Below are 20,496 nucleotides of genomic sequence, written 5' to 3'. Positions count from 1 at the left end.
TTTTGGATATAGAGCTTTCATTGTAATGTGTACTAGTGTTTGTTTGTCTTTGTAAGCCATGGAGTTGTCAGGTTTTTTTTTATCTATGCATTTGACTATCTGGTTTCTTTTGCCCCTCTTTTCTCGAAAATAGTCCCAAACTTGCCGCCAAATTGAAAATAGCCCCCAATAGGCAATATGTCAGGTCCAATATAATGGTGAACTTAATATTTTTATAGTAACAGCATGAATTTTGCAAAGTGATAGTTATGACGCTAACAAAGGGGTATGGTTATGGAGCCATTACAAACAAAATTCCGTGAGGCCACCAAATTCAAAATGGCCACAAATAATTTTAAAAGAAGGTAAACCCAATGTTGGTGTAATTAATCTCTTTAATGTAACAACCAGAAACATTATACAGTGTTAGTAATGAGTTTTTTAAACACTTTTGAACAAGAACAATTCCAATATGGTCACCAAATTCAAAATGGCCACCAATAGTCAAGAGGCTAAGTTCAATATATTTGTCGATTGACCACTCTATAGTAAAAGCATGAAACTTTGCATCGTGTTAGTTATATTGATAATGAACATTTTCTAAAATAAAGGCATCTTATTTAATCCATAAAAAGCATCTGTACCCCATTCATTGTTGTCTTTTGTCAGCTTGATTCAGTCTGGATCCAACATTCGGGATTGTTCATATTTTCAGTCGAAATTAACAATAGAACAGCTGCTGATGTGTAGTTGTACAAAGAAGAAGACCAGAAACCCATAGTTTGTTCTTATTTGGAAATGATGATCCACTGTAAGACTATAAAACAAGATGTAGTAGACACTTTCTCCAAACATTGACTACTAGTACTTGTTTTCTATGACAGAGTGTTATTCATGTCTACTTCGATGGCCAATAGTGCCTGTTGTCGTTATATCCAAGAAGGCATTGTGTGCACTACCAATCTATCGCATAATGTTTTCACTGTGTCTGCTGTAGACACTTTGTCTGCTGTAGATAATTCAGTAGATCAAAAGATTCATTTTATGGAACCTGCATATTGTTTATCCAACATTTTTCATAGGATGTTCGAGGGTTTTCTTGTCAAACATTTGAACAATCTGAAACTAATTTGTAATACTTTTAAACCGGAGAGTTGAGCAAATCACCCGTCAGCAGAAATGTGAATAATCGAACCGGATATATCATAAGTGGAAGGCGATCTCACCACAAATAACTCTGCATTTGACTTTGCATTAAAAGTGGAAGTCAAATAGCTTAAAGATGTTACCGAAAATTCCAGTGGAAAGGCTGAAGTTGGAACAAACCTGGACCTACTATCATGCTTCATCGTTGCCGCTAGATGTGAATAAACTTTCAGCAATCTGCACTCCACCCTCTTTTTTACGAAGAGGTTAAACTATCAATGCTACGATATTTATTGAATTCTAAAATTCAAATGCCCCACACCAACTTATTTAACTACCGTAAATTATGTATAAAATATAATTCTATAGAAAATCCCCTTCCCTTGTCAGGAATATGAACTGCCGAATAAGACTATTTACCGGATTTTTAAAAACATAGGCAACACGACGGATGCCACATTTTGAGCAGGATCTGCTTACCCTTCGGAGCACCTAGTATCACACCCATTTTTTATGAGGTTCGTGTTGCCTAGTCTTTAGTTTTCTATATTGTGTCTTGTACAATATAATGTGTCTGTTAGTCTTTTGTTTTTTAGAAATGGCGTTGTCAGTTTATTTTCAATCAATGAGTTTGACTGTCCCTTTGGTATCATCGCCTCTCCTTTCACTTTATTGTTTATAGTAATTTCAATAACGTCCATATGTACATAGGACACAAGTTCCTTGAAGTATAACACTCATATAACGGAGTTTCGTGGAGCTGTTAGAAAGCTAAATCCTGGTCAAACTCTTGATGATGGTTTTAAGCAACCCTTTCCCACAGTATAAAACTAGAACCGGATCTATAAGTGTGAGAAAAACTTTGTCATGATGTTCGGCGGCCTATGCATAGAAATGGCTACGTTCAAAGCCCTTTGTAGTTTAAAGACGATAGTTGATTGCCAGTGTTTAAGTAAATGATCAGGTTAAATTACATAGTACAGCAGATAAGGCGTCTCATTTTACAAATACAACCAGAGCACATAAAGTTATTTTATTTACAGCATGTAAACTTAACAATTTATTGTCAAACCCTATTATTTTATAATAAAGAGGAAAATCTAGAATTTAAAATGTGCTGCTTAGAAAGGCCAAACAATCTCCTTGTTTTGTTATCCTGCTATTTTAATTGACAGTATTGATATGTGTAAGTTATATAAGTGAGACTAACGCCTCGTCGATCAAACAACGTCAGTCTATGACTGAATAAGGAGAAACAACCAAAGAAAAAAATACTAAAAATCACTATATTTTGCGAGTCATTCAAGAGATGGAAATATCGCTAAGTGAATTTGGTACAATCTGTCTTAGAAAATTCTATCAAACTGTCTAGATAATTTGTCGTCTCGAACATATGCTCAATCTGTAGGGTATTCTTTTATTTTGGTGACTCTGCACATTCTGAATATTGGACACTATGGACATATAATAACAATTTGTTGAACATTGATAATAGCTTAACCCCGAGTTCAAGATGAATCAAATGTTTCTGGGAACTGGCGAGATTTTTGCGTCTAGAAAATAAGTTAGTTTTTTCCCTGACAAAATAATACAAGCTGGTGTAGTAACTGAAAAGAACAACCCCATTGCAAATACTGCAATGCATAGCTACAATATATGCATTATTGATCTTATGTTCACATGAGAGGGCAGATACCAGAGTGTTGTATTTGCCTAAGATACTCCACAGACAAAATCACAACAAAATATTGATCAGAACACTTGATACAGATGTTGTTTCGCCTGTGTCTTGTTTCAACAGACTGCAGATAGAACAATTGTGGAAAGGGTTTGTAACTAGTTGAACTCAGAAGTCTACAATAAGTTTATTTTAATATGAAGTAAACAAAATTCACCGGTTATGACACACAGTATCGACTTTTTATTGAAAGAATAAGATATCAGATTGGGACAAATGGTCCGTATGGAATAACTGGCAGATGCATTTTGGCAAATTATTGAAAATCCAAATGAATTGGCAATATCATAAACAATTAAAAGTCGTAGAACGGTTAGTTACAGTCAGGATTATACTTCGTCAAATTTTCTCCCCATTACGCTAGTTCATTTTCACAATCGTAAGAATGGAAGCCATTGTAGGGATGACGCGCTGCCAATTTTGCTCTTGAAAACCGATAAATTTATCCACATAGCACCATTACGATCCTTATATGTCAGTTGTATTTTAAAAGACAAATGTATCTACTAGCTAATGAGCATCAGTTAATGATCTTGTCTGCATTGATTCAACTTAAAACTATTAGTACGGCGGCTTTGTGAAAAATTGTGCGCGCATCCTGCTACAAGCATGAAATTTGTCATAGACCTTCCTCAAGTATTACTCTTTTATTTCAGATAGGGAGACATTTGAAAATAATGTCGCACTTCCGGTAAAATCTAAAATGACGGACTTCGTACTTAAATCAGCCCAATATCGAAGGCTACTATGTGAAAGGATGTTATAATCATGCTACTATCATTATATTTGGTACACACCTTTGTTTTTTACTACTTTTGGATATTTAAGTCTCCCAAACAAAGTTTGGAGACTTATTGTTTTTGCTCAGTTCTTATTATTTTTATTATTATGGCACCCTCAACGGAGTTGGGGTGACATATTGTTATTCTACGTTTCTTTTTTTTCTTATTTTTCTTCCACACATTTTGTCCGCGCGAGTTCTCAGAATTGAATGGACCAATGTTTATGGAACTCAACTATAATGAGGAACCCCACTTGAAGTTGTGCACCTTGCTATGGAATGGTAAAAGATGGCCGCCGTTTCCATGGAAACAGCACAAATGCGAAAAAAATCAAAGTGTTCCAAACTGGAAGAAACTCCACAGGAATGTTGACTGGCATGTGCTGATTTCCAGTTTGACTTTGGAATTTTCAAAATGGCTGCCGTTACCATGGAAACAGTTAATATATCAAAAATTCTAACTCTTTCGTTATAAGATCCAACTGGATGAAACTTTATGAAAATGTTCTCCAGTATGCCAAGATGTCAAGACAATATTTGGATAGTTCAAAATGGCCGCCGTTGTCATGGAAACTGGGGCCAAGTTTTGCATTGACCCTATGGAAAATGCATAAAATCAGCATTTTCTCAGAGACTTGTGCAGCAAAGTAAATGAAACTGTATTGATATATAACATGACATGTGGCAATGAGTTGTCTGCTTTTAGAATTTTGGAATTATCTACTGTAACCATGGTTGCAGAACAAATGTTCAAAATTTCCAAAAAAAATGAAGTGCTGCTAACTGGATGAAACTTCACAGAAATAGTGGCTGACATGTGCGGAGTTGCATTTTGAAGTTGGAATTTCCAAAATGGCCGCCGTAACCATGGAAACAGCAAAATTGTCAAAAATTTCAAAATGCTCCAAACTTAATGAAATCTTACAAAAATGATTACTTGCATGTGTAGATGCACTCTTTCACTTTGGAATTTTAAAAATGGCTGCCGCTCGCCTGGCAATGGGGGGACGAGGGTGCCATCCGTTATTGCTAGCAATTACAAATCTAGTTCTTCTTCTTTTTCTTTTTCTTTTTCTTCCGCCACATTAAAAATGAACTTGTCCGCAGCGTTTCTCCAAAACCCCTGGTCAGATTAACTTAGGATTTCATAGAACGTTAGACTAATATGTCTAGGTGAGCCATCGATCTTTCGTTTGTGCATTGGGGTCTATTAAGGGGTATTTTGGGGGGCAGAAAGAAGGGAGGGGTTTACTATAGAACCCTAAGGGATTTTATTTTCTAAAATTTTCAAATGAATATAACTTGAAAACTGTAAGTGATAGATACATGTAGTCTTCAGAAATGATTAAAGGACAATAAAACAAATCACATGAAATATAGGGGGAGTCCCTGGGGGGTCATCCCCACCCTCTTCAATTTGAGAATATGCTTTTATCTTGTAAACGGTCCAGATCCCCACCCCTAAACCTCATATATTCTTGAATGGGACGATAAAACAAATCAAATGAAATTAAAGGGAAGTCCCCGGGGGTCCTCCCCACCCTGTTCAATTTGAAAATGTGCTATTATCTTGTAAATGGTCCAGATCCTCACCCCTAAACCATATGTATTCTTGTAGGAGACAATAAAACAAATAAAATGAAATAAAAGAGAAGTCCTTGGGGGGTCATCCCCACCCCCTTCAATTTGAGAATATGCTTTTATTTTGTAAACGGTCCAGATCCCCACCCCTAAACCTCATATTCTTGAATGGGACAATAAAACTAATTAAATGAAATTAAATGGAAATTCCTTGGGGTCATCCCCACCCCGTTCAATTTGAGAATGTACTATTATCTTGTATATGGTCCAGATCCCCACCCCTAAACCATATATATTCTTGTAGGGGACAATAAAACAAATGAAATGATATAAAAGGGAAGTCCCGAGGGGGTCACCCTACCCCCTCTTGTTTGAAAACTTGTAAACGGTCAACATCCCCACCCCTAAACCATATATATTCTTGTATGGGACAACAAGGCTAATCAAATGAAATTAAAGGGAAGTTCCTGGGGGTCGCCCCCACCCGGTTCAATTTGAGAATGTGCTATTATCTTGTAAACGGTCATGATCCCCACCCCTAAACCATATATATTCTTGTAGGGGACAATAAAACAAATGAAATGATATAAAAGGGAAGTCCCGAGGGGGTCACCCATCCCCTCTTGTTTGAAAACTTGTAAACGGTCAACATCCCCACCCCTAAACCATATATATTCTTGTATGGGACAATAAAACAAATCAAATGAAATGTAGGTAAAGTCCCTGGGGTCATCACCACCCCCTCCTGTTTGAATACTTGTAAATGGTTGAGATCCCCACTCGTAAGCCATATATATTCTTGTATGGGACAAAAAATCAAATCAAATGAACATTGGACCAAATGAATGGCAAGTTATGGGAGCTTTGTTTGGGAGACTTCGTAACAGCATCCTGTTACAATTACTTCTTGTTATATAGATAAGATGTCTTCAAAAACCCTACTTGAGGTAAAATTTAATATGGCGGACATTGTACTAAAATAAGCTTATTTTTTAGGGAGGGTAATTGAGATATTTTTAAACATATTGCGACTTTCATTACATTGTGCAGGAACCTTTCTTTGGTGCTTCTCATGGATAAGACATATTTCTTTAAAAACCCTTACTTCCGGTAATATCCAAACTGGCGGACATAGAAATATCAATTTCTTATTTATATATTCAACTTTTTTCAAAATGTAAAGAAAATGTTGTTTTGTGTGCTGGTCATTAAATTTTTGGCTTTAAGTTAAACCACTTATTCTATTCTGTTGTAAATGTTTAAATACAAAGTTAACACTTCCGGTAAAAAAAACCAATTTGGCGTAATTTTCAAAGATGAGTCCTCAATCAATATCTTGGATGTAGAGTTATGGATAGATTGATTAAATTAGATACAATCACTAAAGCACTAAAACATTTTAAAAACTACTACTACTATTCGGCCAAAAATACATGTTTATTCACGATCACCACCACATGCACACAAGGCAGTCTACGGGTGATCCGATTTTCCACATTATAGGGAAATCACACTATTGTTTATACTCATCGCTCTCGGCGCCGCTATAGTGATGTATGTTACCCTAACCCTAATGATGTCTGTAATCCTAACTCTAATGATATCTGTCACACTAACCCTAATGATGTATGTAGCCCTAATCCTTATGATCTCTGTTACCCAAACCCTAACGATGTATGTAACCCTAACCCTAATGACGTCTGTCACCCTAACCCTAATGATATATGTAGCCCTAACCCTTATGATGTATTTAACCCTAACCCTAATGATGTCTGTAACCCTAACCCTAATGATGTCTGTAACCCTAACCCTAATGATGTCTGTAACCCTAACCCTAATGATGTCTGTAACTCTAACCTAATGTTGTCTGTAACCCTAACCTTAATGATGCATGTATCCCTAACCCTAATGATGTATGAATCCCTTACCCTAATTATGTCTGTTACCCTAACCCTAATGATGTCTGCAATCTTAACCCTAATTGCGTCTATAATACTAACCCTAATGATGTATGAAACCCTAACCCTAATGATGTCTGTAACCCGAACCCTAATGATGTCTGTAACCCGAACCCTAATGTTGTCTGTAACCCTAACCTTAATGATGTATGTAACCCTTACCCTAATGATGTATGAAACCCTTACGCTAATGATGTTTGTAACCCTAATCCTAATGATTAGTCTGTAGTACTAACTCTTATGATGTCTGTCACCCTAACCCTACTAATGTATGTAACCTTAACCCTAATGATGTCAGTAATCCTAACCCTAATGATGTCTGTTACCCTTACCCAACTGATGTATATAACCCTAACCATAATGATGTCAGTAATCCTAACCCTAATGATGTAAGTAAATCTAACCCCAATGAAGTCAGTTATCCTAACCCTAATGATGAATGTAACCCTAACCCTAATGATGTCTGTAATCTTAACCCTAATGATGTCTGTAACCCTAACCCTAATGATATCTGTAACCCTAACCCTTATGATGTCTGTAACCCTAACCTTAATGATATCTGTAACTAACTCTAACCCTAATGTTGTCTGTAACCCTAACCTTAATGATGTATGTATCCCAACCCTAATGATGTCTGTAATACTAACCCTAATGATGTATGTAATACTAATCCTAATGATGTTTGTAACCCTAAGCGTACTGATGTCTATAATACTAACCCTTATGATGTCTATAACCATAACCCCAATGATGTATGTAATACTAACCCTTATGATCTATGTAACCCTTACCCTAATGATGTCAGTAATCCTAGCCCTAAATATGTATGTAATCCTAACCCTAATAATGTATATAACCCTAACGCTAATGATGTCTGTAATACTAACCCTAATGATATATCTAACCCTAACCCTAGTGATGTCTGTAATCATAACCCTAATGATGTACAAAACCCAAACCCTAATGAAGTCTGTAACCCGAACCCTAATGATGTATGTAACCCTAACCCTAATGATGTATGTAATGCTGACCCTTATGATGTCTGTAACCCTAACCCTAAGTATGTCTGTAACCCGAACCCTAGAGATGTCTGTAACCCTTACCCTAATGATGTATGTAACCCTAATGATGTATGTAACCCTAACACTTATTATGTCTATAATACTAAACCTTCTGATGTATGTAAACCTTACCCTTATGATCTATGTAATCCTAACCCTAATGATGTCTGTAATGCTAACTCTAATGATGTCTGTCACACTAACACTAATGATGTATGTAACCCAAACCCTAATGATGTCTGTAACCCTAACCCTAATGACGTCTGTCACACTAACCCTAATAAAGTCTGTCACCCTAACCCTTATGATGTATTTAACCATAACCCCTAATGATGTATGTAACCCTAACCCTAATGATGTCTGTAACCATAACCCTTATGATGTCTGTAACCCTAACCCTAATGATGTTTGTAACTCTAACCCTAATGTTGTCTGTAACCCTTAGCCTAATGATGCATGTAAACCTAGCCCTAATGATGTATGAAACCCATACCCTAATGATGTCTGTTACCCTGACCGTAATGATGTATGGAGTCCTTACCCTAATGACGTCTATAATACTAGCCCTAATGATGTATAAAACCCTAACCCTAATGATGTTTGTAACCGGAACCCTAATGATCTCTGTAACCCTAACCCTAATGATGTCTGTAACTATAACCCTAATGTTGTCTGTAACCCTAACCCTAATGATGTATGTAACCCTTACCCTAATGATGTCTGTAACCCTAACCCTAACGATGTATGTAATCCTAACCCTAATGATGTCTGTAAGCCTAACCCTAATAATGTCTGTAACCCTAACCATAATGATGGCTGTAATACTAACTTTAATGATGTCAGTAATCCTAACCCTAATGATGGATGTAATACCAACCCTTATGATGTCTGTAATACTAGCTCTAATGATGTATGTAATACTAACCCTAATGATGTCTGTAATCCTGACCTTGATGATGGCTGTAATACTAACCCTACTGATGTCTGTAATCCTTACCCTAATAATGGCTGTAATACTAACTCTTATGATGTCTGTCACCTTAACCCTGCTAATGTATGTAACCCTAACCCTAATGATGTCAGTAATCCTAACCCTAATGATGTATGTTACCCTAACCCCACTGATGTATATAACCTTAACCCTAATGATTTTTGTAATCCTAACCCTAACGAAGCATGTCGCACTGACCCTACTGATGTATGTAACAATACCCTAATGCTGTATGTAGCCCTAACCTTAATGATGTCTGTAATACTAACCCTAATGATGTATGTAACTCTAACCCCATTGAGGTCAGTAATCCTAACCCTAATGATGTTTGTAACCCTAACCCTAATGATGTCTGTAATCCTAACATTAATGATGTCTGTAATACTAACCCAAAGATGTATTTAACTCTAACCCTAGTGATGTCTGTAATCCTAACCCTAATGAAGTATAAAACCTTAACCCTACTGATGTCTGTAACCCGAACCCTAATGATGTCTGTAACCCTAACCTTAATGATGTATGTAACCCTAACCCTTATGATGTCTGGAACCAGAACCCTAATGATGTCTGTAACCCTAACCCTAATGATGTATGTAACCCTTACCCTTATGATGTGTATAACCCTAACCCTACTGATGTATGTAACCCTCACCTTAATGATGTCTGTAATCCTAACCATAATAATGTCTGTAAAACTAACCCTAATGATGTAAGTAACCCTACCCTTAGTGATGCCAGTAATCCTAGCCCTAATGATGTCTGTCACACTAACCCTTTTGAGATATGGCACCCTAATCGTAATAATCTCTGTTACCCAAACCCTAATAATGTCTGTCACCATAACCGTAATGATGTCTGTAACCCTAACCCGTATGGTGGATGTAACTCTTATCCTAATGATGTCTGTAACTCTAACCCGAATGAGGTATATCACCTTAACCCTACTGATGTATATAACCTGAACCCTAATGATCTCAGCAATCCTAATCCAAATGAAGGCTGTTGCCCGCACCCTACTGATGTATATAACCCTAACCCTAATGATGTATGTAGCCCTAACCCTAATGATGTCTGTAATCCTTACCCTAATGATGTCTGTAATACTAACCATAATGATGTATTTAACCCTAACCTAAGTGATGTCCGTAATCCTAACCCTAATGATGTATGAAACCCTAACTCTAATGATATCTGTAACACGAACCCTAATAATGTCTGTTACGCTAACCTAATGATGAATGCAATCCGAACCCTTATGATTTCTGTAACCCTAACCCTAATGATGTCTGTAACCCTATCCCTAATGATGTCTGTAACCCTAACCCTAAAAATGTATGTAACCCTAACCATTATGATGTCTATAACCCTAAACCTACTGATGTATGTAACCTTAACCCTAATGATGTCTGTAATCCTAACCCTAATGATGTCTGTAATACTAACCCTAATGATGTATGTTACCCTAACCCTAATGATGTCTGTAATCCTAACTCTAATGATGTCTGTCTCACTAACCCTAATGATGTATGTAACCCTAACCCTTATGATGTCTGTAAGCCTTACCCTAATTATGTCTATAACCCGAACCCTAGTGATTTCTGTAACCCTAACCCTAATGATGTATGTAACCCAACCCTAATGATGTCTGTAAACCTAACCCTAATGATGTCTGTAATTCTAACCCTAATGATGTATGTAACCCAACCCTAATGATGTCTGTAACCCTAATCCTAATGATGTCTGTAACCCTAACCCTAGTGATGTATGTAACCCAAACCCTAATGATGTCTGTAACCCTAACCCTAATGATGTATGTAACCCAACCCTAATGATGTCTGTAACCCTAACCCTAATGATGTCTGTAACCCTAACCCTAGTGATGTCTGTAACCCAAACCCTAATGATGTCTGTATCCCTAACCCTAATGATGTATGTAACCCAACCCTAATGATGTCTGTAACCCTAACCCTAATGATGTATGTAACCCAACCCTAATGATGTATGTAACCCTAACCCTAATGATGCCTGTAACCCGAACCCTAGTGATGTCTGTAACCCTAACCCTAATGTTGTCTGTAACCCTAACCCTGATGATGTATGTAACCCAACCTTAATGATGTATGTAACCCTTACCCTAATTATGTCTGTAACCCGAACCCTAGTGATGTCTGTAACCCTAACCCTAATGATGTATGTAACCTTAACACTTATGATGTCTATAATCCTGAACCTCCTGATGTATGTAACCCTTACCCTAATGATGTCTGTAATCCTAACCCTAATGATGTCTTTAATACTAACCCTAATGATGTATGTTACCCTAACCCTAATGATGTATGTAACCCTACCCTTAGTGATGCCTGTAATCCTGGCCCTAATGATATCTGTAACCTTAACCCTAATGATGTATGTAACCCTAACACTTATGATGTCTATAATCCTAAACCTTCTGATGTATGTAGCCCTTACCCTTATGATCTATGTAATCCTAACCCTAATGATGTCTGTAATGATAACTCTAATGATGTCTGTCACACTAACACTAATGATGTATGAAACCCTAATCTTAATGATGTCTGTAACCCGAACCCTAATGATGTCTGTAACCCTGACCCTAATGATGTCTGTAAATATAACCCTAATGTTGTCTGTAACCCTAACCTTAATGATGTATGTAACCCTTACCCTAATGATGTATGAAACCCTTACGCTAATGATGTTTGTAACCCTAATCCTTACGATTAGTCTGTATTACTAACTCTTATGATGTCTGTCACCCTAACTCTACTAATGTATGTAACCCTAACCCTTATGATGTCTGTAAGCCTTACCCTAATTATGTCTATAACCCGAACCCTAGTGATTTCTGTAACCCTAACCCTAATGATGTATGTAACCCAACCCTAATGATGTCTGTAACCCTAACCCTAATGATGTCTGTAATCCTAACCCTAATGATGTATGTAACCCAACCCTAATGATGTCTGTAACCCTAATCCTAATGATGTCTGTAACCCTAACCCTAATGATGTCTGTAACCAAAACCCTAATGATGTCTGTAACCCTAACCCTAATGATGTATGTAACCCAACCCTAATGATGTCTGTAACCCTAACCCTAATGATGTCTGTAACCCTAACCCTTGTGATGTCTGTAACCCAAACCCTAATGATGTCTGTAACCCTAACCCTAATGATGTATGTAACCCAACCCTAATGATGTCTGTAACCCTGACCCTAATGATGTATGTAACCCAACCCTAATGATGTATGTAACCCTAACCCTAATGATGCCTGTAACCCGAACCCTAGTGATGTCTGTAACCCTAACCCTAATGTTGTCTGTAACCCTAACCCTGATGATGTATGTAACCCAACCTTAATGATGTCTGTAAGCCTTACCCTAATTATGTCTATAACCCGAACCCTAGTGATTTCTGTAACCCTAACCCTAATGATGTATGTAACCCAACCCTAATGATGTCTGTAACCCTAACCCTAATGATGTCTGTTATTCTAACCCTAATGATGTATGTAACCCAACCCTAATGATGTCTGTAACCCTAATCCTAATGATGTCTGTAACCCTAACCCTAGTGATGTATGTAACCCAAACCCTAATGATGTCTGTAACCCTAACCCTAATGATGTATGTAACCCAACCCTAATGATGTCTGTAACCCTAACCCTAATGATGTCTGTAACCCTAACCCTAGTGATGTCTGTAACCCAAACCCTAATGATGTCTGTATCCCTAACCCTAATGATGTATGTAACCCAACCCTAATGATGTCTGTAACCCTTACCCTAATGATGTATGTAACCCAACCCTAATGATGTATGTAACCCTAACCCTTATGATGCCTGTAACCCGAACCCTAGTGATGTCTGTAACCCTAACCCTAATGTTGTCTGTAACCCTAACCCTGATGATGTATGTAACCCAACCTTAATGATGTATGTAACCCTTACCCTAATTATGTCTGTAACCCGAACCCTAGTGATGTCTGTAACCCTAACCCTAATGATGTATGTAACCTTAACACTTATGATGTCTATAATCCTAAACCTCCTGATGTATGTAACCCTTACCCTAATGATGTCTGTAATCCTAACCCTAATGATGTCTTTAATACTAACCCTAATGATGTATGTTACCCTAACCCTAATGATGTATGTAACCCTACCCTTAGTGATGCCTGTAATCCTGGCCCTAATGATATCTGTAACCTTAACCCTAATGATGTATGTAACCCTAACACTTATGATGTCTATAATCCTAAACCTTCTGATGTATGTAACCCTTACCCTTATGATCTATGTAATCCTAACCCTAATGATGTCTGTAATGATAACTCTAATGATGTCTGTCACACTAACACTAATGATGTATGAAACCCTAATCTTAATGATGTCTGTAACCCGAACCCTAATGATGTCTGTAACCCTGACCCTAATGATGTCTGTAAATATAACCCTAATGTTGTCTGTAACCCTAACCTTAATGATGTATGTAACCCTTACCCTAATGATGTATGAAACCCTTACGCTAATGATGTTTGTAACCCTTATCCTTACGATTAGTCTGTATTACTAACTCTTATGATGTCTGTCACCCTAACTCTACTAATGTATATAACCCTAACCCTTATGATGTCTGTAAGCCTTACCCTAATTATGTCTATAACCCGAACCCTAGTGATTTCTGTAACCCTAACCCTAATGATGTATGTAACCCAACCCTAATGATGTCTGTAACCCTAACCCTAATGATGTCTGTAATCCTAACCCTAATTATGTATGTAACCCAACCCTAATGATGTCTGTAACCCTAATCCTAATGATGTCTGTAACCCTAACCCTAATGATGTCTGTAACCCAAACCCTAATGATGTCTGTAACCCTAACCCTAATGATGTATGTAACCCAACCCTAATGATGTCTGTAACCCTAACCCTAATGATGTCTGTAACCCTAACCCTTGTGATGTCTGTAACCCAAACCCTAATGATGTCTGTAACCCTAACCCTAATGATGTATGTAACCCAACCCTAATGATGTCTGTAACCCTGACCCTAAAGATGTATGTAACCCAACCCTAATGATGTATGTAACCCTAACCCTAATGATGCCTGTAATCCGAACCCTAGTGATGTCTGTAACCCTAACCCTAATGATGTCTGTAACCCTAACCCTAGTGATGTCTGTAACCCAAACCCTAATGATGTCTGTAACCCTAACCCTAATGATGTATGTAACCCAACCCTAATGATGTCTGTAACCCTAACCCTAATGATGTATGTAACCCTACCCTTAGTGATGCCTGTAATCCTGGCCCTAATGATATCTGTAACCTTAACCCTAATGATGTATGTAACCCTAACACTTATGATGTCTATAATCCTAAACCTTCTGATGTATGTAACCCTTACCCTTATGATCTATGTAATCCTAACCCTAATGATGTCTGTAATGATAACTCTAATGATGTCTGTCACACTAACACTAATGATGTATGAAACCCTAATCTTAATGATGTCTGTAACCCGAACCCTAATGATGTCTGTAACCCTGACCCTAATGATGTCTGTAAATATAACCCTAATGTTGTCTGTAACCCTAACCTTAATGATGTATGTAACCCTTACCCTAATGATGTATGAAACCCTTACGCTAATGATGTTTGTAACCCTTATCCTTACGATTAGTCTGTATTACTAACTCTTATGATGTCTGTCACCCTAACTCTACTAATGTATATAACCCTAACCCTTATGATGTCTGTAAGCCTTACCCTAATTATGTCTATAACCCGAACCCTAGTGATTTCTGTAACCCTAACCCTAATGATGTATGTAACCCAACCCTAATGATGTCTGTAACCCTAACCCTAATGATGTCTGTAATCCTAACCCTAATTATGTATGTAACCCAACCCTAATGATGTCTGTAACCCTAATCCTAATGATGTCTGTAACCCTAACCCTAATGATGTCTGTAACCCAAACCCTAATGATGTCTGTAACCCTAACCCTAATGATGTATGTAACCCAACCCTAATGATGTCTGTAACCCTAACCCTAATGATGTCTGTAACCCTAACCCTTGTGATGTCTGTAACCCAAACCCTAATGATGTCTGTAACCCTAACCCTAATGATGTATGTAACCCAACCCTAATGATGTCTGTAACCCTGACCCTAAAGATGTATGTAACCCAACCCTAATGATGTATGTAACCCTAACCCTAATGATGCCTGTAATCCGAACCCTAGTGATGTCTGTAACCCTAACCCTAATGATGTCTGTAACCCTAACCCTAGTGATGTCTGTAACCCAAACCCTAATGATGTCTGTAACCCTAACCCTAATGATGTATGTAACCCAACCCTAATGATGTCTGTAACCCTAACCCTAATGATGTCTGTAATCCTAACCCTAATGATGTATGTAACCCAACCCTAATGATGTCTGTAACCCTAATCCTAATGATGTCTGTAACCCTAACCCTAGTGATGTATGTAACCCAAACCCTAATGATGTCTGTAACCCTTACCCTAATGATGTATGTAACCCAACCCTAATGATATCTGTAACCCTAACCCTAATGATGTCTGTAACCCTAACCCTAGTGATGTCTGTAACCCAAACCCTAATGATGTCTGTATCCCTAACCCTAATGATGTATGTAACCCAACCCTAATGATGTCTGTAAACCTTACCCTAATGATGTATGTAACCCAACCCTAATGATGTATGTAACCCTAACCCTAATGATGCCTGTAACCCGAACCCTAGTGATGTCTGTAACCCTAACCCTAATGTTGTCTGTAATCCTAACCCTGGTGATGTATGTAACCCAACCTTAATGATGTATGTAACCCTTAATCTAATTATGTCTGTAACCCGAACCCTAGTGATGTCTGTAACACTAACCCTAATGATGTACGTAACCCTAACACTTATGATGTCTATAATCTTAAACCTCCTGATGTATGTAACCCTTACCCCAATGATGTCTGTAATCCTAACCCTAATGATGTCTTTAATACTAACCCTAATGATGTATGTTACCCTAACCCTAATGATGTATGTAACCCTACCCTTAGTGATGCCTGTAATCCTGGCCCTAATGATATCTGTAACCTTAACCCTAATGATGTATGTAACCCTAACACTTATGATGTCTATAATCCTAAACCTTCTGATGTATGTAACCCTTACCCTTATGATCTATGTAATCCTAACCCTAATGATGTCTGTAATGATAACTATATTGATGTCTGTCACACTAACACTAATGATGTATGAAACCCTAATCCTAATGATGTCTGTAACCCGAACCCTAATGATGTCTGTAACCATGACCCTAATGATGTCTGTAAATATAACCCTAATGTTGTCTGTAACCCTAACCTTAATGATGTATGTAACCCTTACCCTAATGATGTATGAAACCCTTACGCTAATGATGTTTGTAACCCTAATCCTTATGATAAGTCTGTATTACTAACTCTTATGATGTCTGTCACCCTAACTCTACTAATGTATGTAACCCTAACCCTTATGATGTCTGTATGCCTTACCCTAATTATGTCTATAACCCGAACCCTAGTGATTTCTGTAACCCTAACCCTAATGATGTATGTAACCCAACCCTAATGATGTCTGTAACCCTAACCCTAATGATGTCTGTAATCCTAACCCTAATGATGCATGTAACCCAACCCTAATGATGTCTGTAACCCTAATCCTAATGATGTCTGTAACCCTAACCCTAATGATGTCTGTAACCCAAACCCTAATGATGTCTGTAACCCTAACCCTAATGATGTATGTAACCCAACCCTAATGATGTCTGTAACCCTAACCCTAATGATGTCTGTAACCCTAACCCTAGTGATGTCTGTAACCCAAACCCTAATGATGTCTGTAACCCTAACCCTAATGATGTATGTAACCCAACCCTAATGATGTCTGTAACCCTGACCCTAATGATGTATGTAACCCAACCCTAATGATGTATGTAACCCTAACCCTAATGATGCCTGTAATCCGAACCCTCGTGATGTCTGTAACCCTAACCCTAATGATGTCTGTAACCCTAACCCTAGTGATGTCTGTAACCCAAACCCTAATGATGTCTGTAACCCTAACCCTAATGATGTATGTAACCCAACCCTAATGATGTCTGTAACCCTGACCCTAATGATGTATGTAACCCAACCCTAATGATGTATGTAACCCTAACCCTAATGATGCCTGTAACCCGAACCCTAGTGATGTCTGTAACCCTAACCCTAATGTTGTCTGTAACCCTAACCCTAATGATGTATGTAACCCAACCCTAATGATGTATGTAACCCTTACCCTAATTATGTCTGTAACCCGAACCCTAGTGATGTCTGTAACCCTAACCCTAATGATGTATGTAACCCTAACACTTATGATGTCTATAATCCTAAACCTTCTGATGTATGTAACCCTTAGCCTTATGATCTATGTAATCCTAACCCTAATGATGTCTGTAATGATAACTCTAATGATGTCTGTCACACTAACACTAATGATGTATGAAACCCTAATCCTAATGATGTCTGTAACCCGAACCCTAATGATGTCTGTAACCCTGACCCTAATGATGTCTGTAAATATAACCCTAATGTTGTCTGTAACCCTAACCTTAATGATGTATGTAACCCTTACCCTAATGATGTATGAAACCCTTACGCTAATGATGTTTGTAACCCTAATCCTTTTGATTAGTCTTTAGTACTAACTCTTATGATGTCTGTCACCCTAACTCTACTAATGTATGTAACCTTTACCCTAATGATGTCAGTAATCCTAACATTAATGATGTCTGTTACCCTAACCCAACTGATGTATATAACCCTAACCATAATGATGTCAGTAATCCTAACCCTAATGATTTATGTAGCCCTAACCCTAATGATGTCTGTAATACTAACCCTAATGATGTAAGTAAATCTAACCCCAATCAAGTCAGTAATCCTAACCCTAATGATGAATGTAACCCTAACCCTAATGATGTCTGTAACCCTTACCCTAGTGATGTATGTAACCCAAACCCTAATGATGTCTGTAACCCTAACCCTAATGATGTATGTAACCCAACTCTAATGATGTCTGTAATCCTAACCCTAATGATGTATGTAACCCAACCCTAATGATGTCTGTAACCCTAATCCTAATGATGTCTGTAACCCTAACCCTAGTGATGTCTGTAACCGAAACCCTAATGATGTCTGTAACCCTAACCCTAATGATGTATGTAACCCAACCCTAATGATGTCTGTAACCCTAACCCTAATGATGTATGTAACCCTAACCCTAGTGATGTCTGTAACCCAAACCCTAATGATGTCTGTAACCCTAACCCAAATGATGTATGTAACCCAACCCTAATGATGTCTGTAACCCTAACCCTAATGATGTATGTAACCCAACCCTAATGATGTATGTAACTCTAACCCTAATGATGCCTGTAACCCGAACCCTAGTGATGTCTGTAACCCTAACCCTAATGTTGTCTGTAACCCTAACCCTAATGATGTATGTAACCCAACCCTAATGATGTATGTAACCCTTACCCTAATTATGTCTGTAACCCGAACCTTAGTGATGTCTGTAACCCTAACCCTAATGATGTATGTAACCCTAACACTTATGATGTCTATAATCCTAAACCTTCTGATGTATTTAACCCTTACCCTAATGATGTCTGTAATCCAAACCCTAATGATGTCTTTAATACTAACCCTAATGATATCTGTAACCCTAACCCTAATGATGTATGTAACCCTAACACTTATGATGTCTATAATCCTAAACCTTCTGATGTATGTAACCCTTACCCTTATGATCTATGTAATCCTAACCCTAATGATGTCTGTAATGATAACTCTAATGATGTCTGTCACACTAACACTAATGATGTATGCAACCCTAATCCTAATGAAATCTGTAACCCTAACCCTAATGATGTCTGTAACCCTGACCCTAATGATGTCTCTAAATATAACCCCAATGTTGTCTGTAACCCTAACCTTAATGATGTATGCAACCCTTACCCTAATGATGTATGAAACCCTTACGCAAATGATGTTTGTAACCCTAATCCTTATGATTAGTCTGTAGTACTAACTCTTATGATGTCTGTCACCCTAACCCTACTAATGTATGTAACCTTAACCCTAATGATGTCAGTAATCCTAACATTAATGATGTCTGTTACCCTAACCCAACTGATGTATATAACCCTAACCATAATGATGTCAGTAATCCTAACCCTAATGATTTATGTAGCCCTAACCCTAATAATGTCTGTAATACTAACCCTAATGATGTAAGTAAATCTAACCCCAATGAAGTCAGTAATCCTAACCCTAATGATGAATGTAACCCTAACCCTAATGATGTCTGTAATCATAACCCTAATGATGCCTGTAACCCTAACCCTAATGATATCTGTAACCCTAACCCTTATGATGTCTGTAACCCTAACCTTAATGATATCTGTAACTCTAACCCTAATGTTGTCTGTAACCCTAACCTTAATGATGTATGTAACCCAACCCTAATGATGTATGTAACCCAACCCTAATGATTCCTGTAACCCAAACCCTAATGGTGTCTGTAATACTAACCCTAATGATGTATGTAATACTAATCCTAATGATGTTTGTATCCCTAGGCGTACTGATGTCTATAATACTTACCCTTATGATGTCTATAACCGTAACCCCAATGATGTATGTAATACTAACCCTTATGATCTATGTAACCCTAACCCCAATGATGTCAGTAATCCTAGCCCTAAATATGTATATAATCCAACCCTAATAATGTATATAACCCTAACCCTAATGATGTCTGTAATACTAACCCTAATGATATATCTAACCCTAACCCTAGTGATGTCTGTAATCATAACCCTAATGATGTACGAAACCCAAACCCTAATGAGGTCTGTAACCCGAACCCTAATGATGTATGTAACCCTAACCCTAATGATGTATGTAATCCTGACCCTTATGATGTCTGTAACCCTAACCCTAAGTATGTCTGTAACCCGAACCCTAGTGATGTCTGTAACCCTCACCCTAATGATGTATGTAACCCTAACACTTATTATGTCTATAATCCTAAACCTTCTGATGTATGTAACCCTTACCCTTATGATCTATGTAGTCCTAACCCTAATGATGTCTGTAATGCTAACTCTAATGATGTCTGTCAC

General features: G+C 37.7%; 1 protein-coding gene across 1 annotated transcript; it reads left to right on the top strand.

Moving 5' to 3' along the window:
- The first annotated feature begins 7,794 nt into the window (after positions 1-7,794).
- LOC139484392 (sporozoite surface protein 2-like) lies at positions 7,795-10,406 on the top strand. Its single transcript, XM_071268128.1, has 3 exons — positions 7,795-8,457; positions 9,020-9,346; positions 9,789-10,406. Exons 1-3 carry the CDS (start codon positions 7,795-7,797, stop codon positions 10,404-10,406), a joined length of 1,608 nt encoding a protein of 535 aa, XP_071124229.1.
- The last annotated feature ends 10,090 nt before the right edge of the window (positions 10,407-20,496 follow it).

This window comes from Mytilus edulis, chromosome 8 (assembly GCF_963676685.1).
Source record: "Mytilus edulis chromosome 8, xbMytEdul2.2, whole genome shotgun sequence".
Lineage (NCBI taxonomy): Eukaryota > Metazoa > Mollusca > Bivalvia > Mytilida > Mytilidae > Mytilus > Mytilus edulis.
The sequence above is the reverse complement of the archived record's forward strand: the minus strand, read 5'-3'. Positions and strand labels throughout refer to the sequence as shown.

Bases quoted from the DNA above. Each gene is read 5' to 3' on its own strand.
- LOC139484392 (XM_071268128.1), top strand. From the start codon at position 7,795: ATGTATCCCAACCCTAATGATGTCTGTAATACTAACCCTAATGATGTA. The intron at 8,458-9,019 runs GTATGTAACCCA...GATGTCTGTAAG, and splicing joins GTCACACTAACACTAATGAT to CCTAACCCTAATAATGTCTG. The intron at 9,347-9,788 runs GTATGTTACCCT...GTCTGGAACCAG, and splicing joins GTAATCCTAACCCTAATGAT to AACCCTAATGATGTCTGTAA.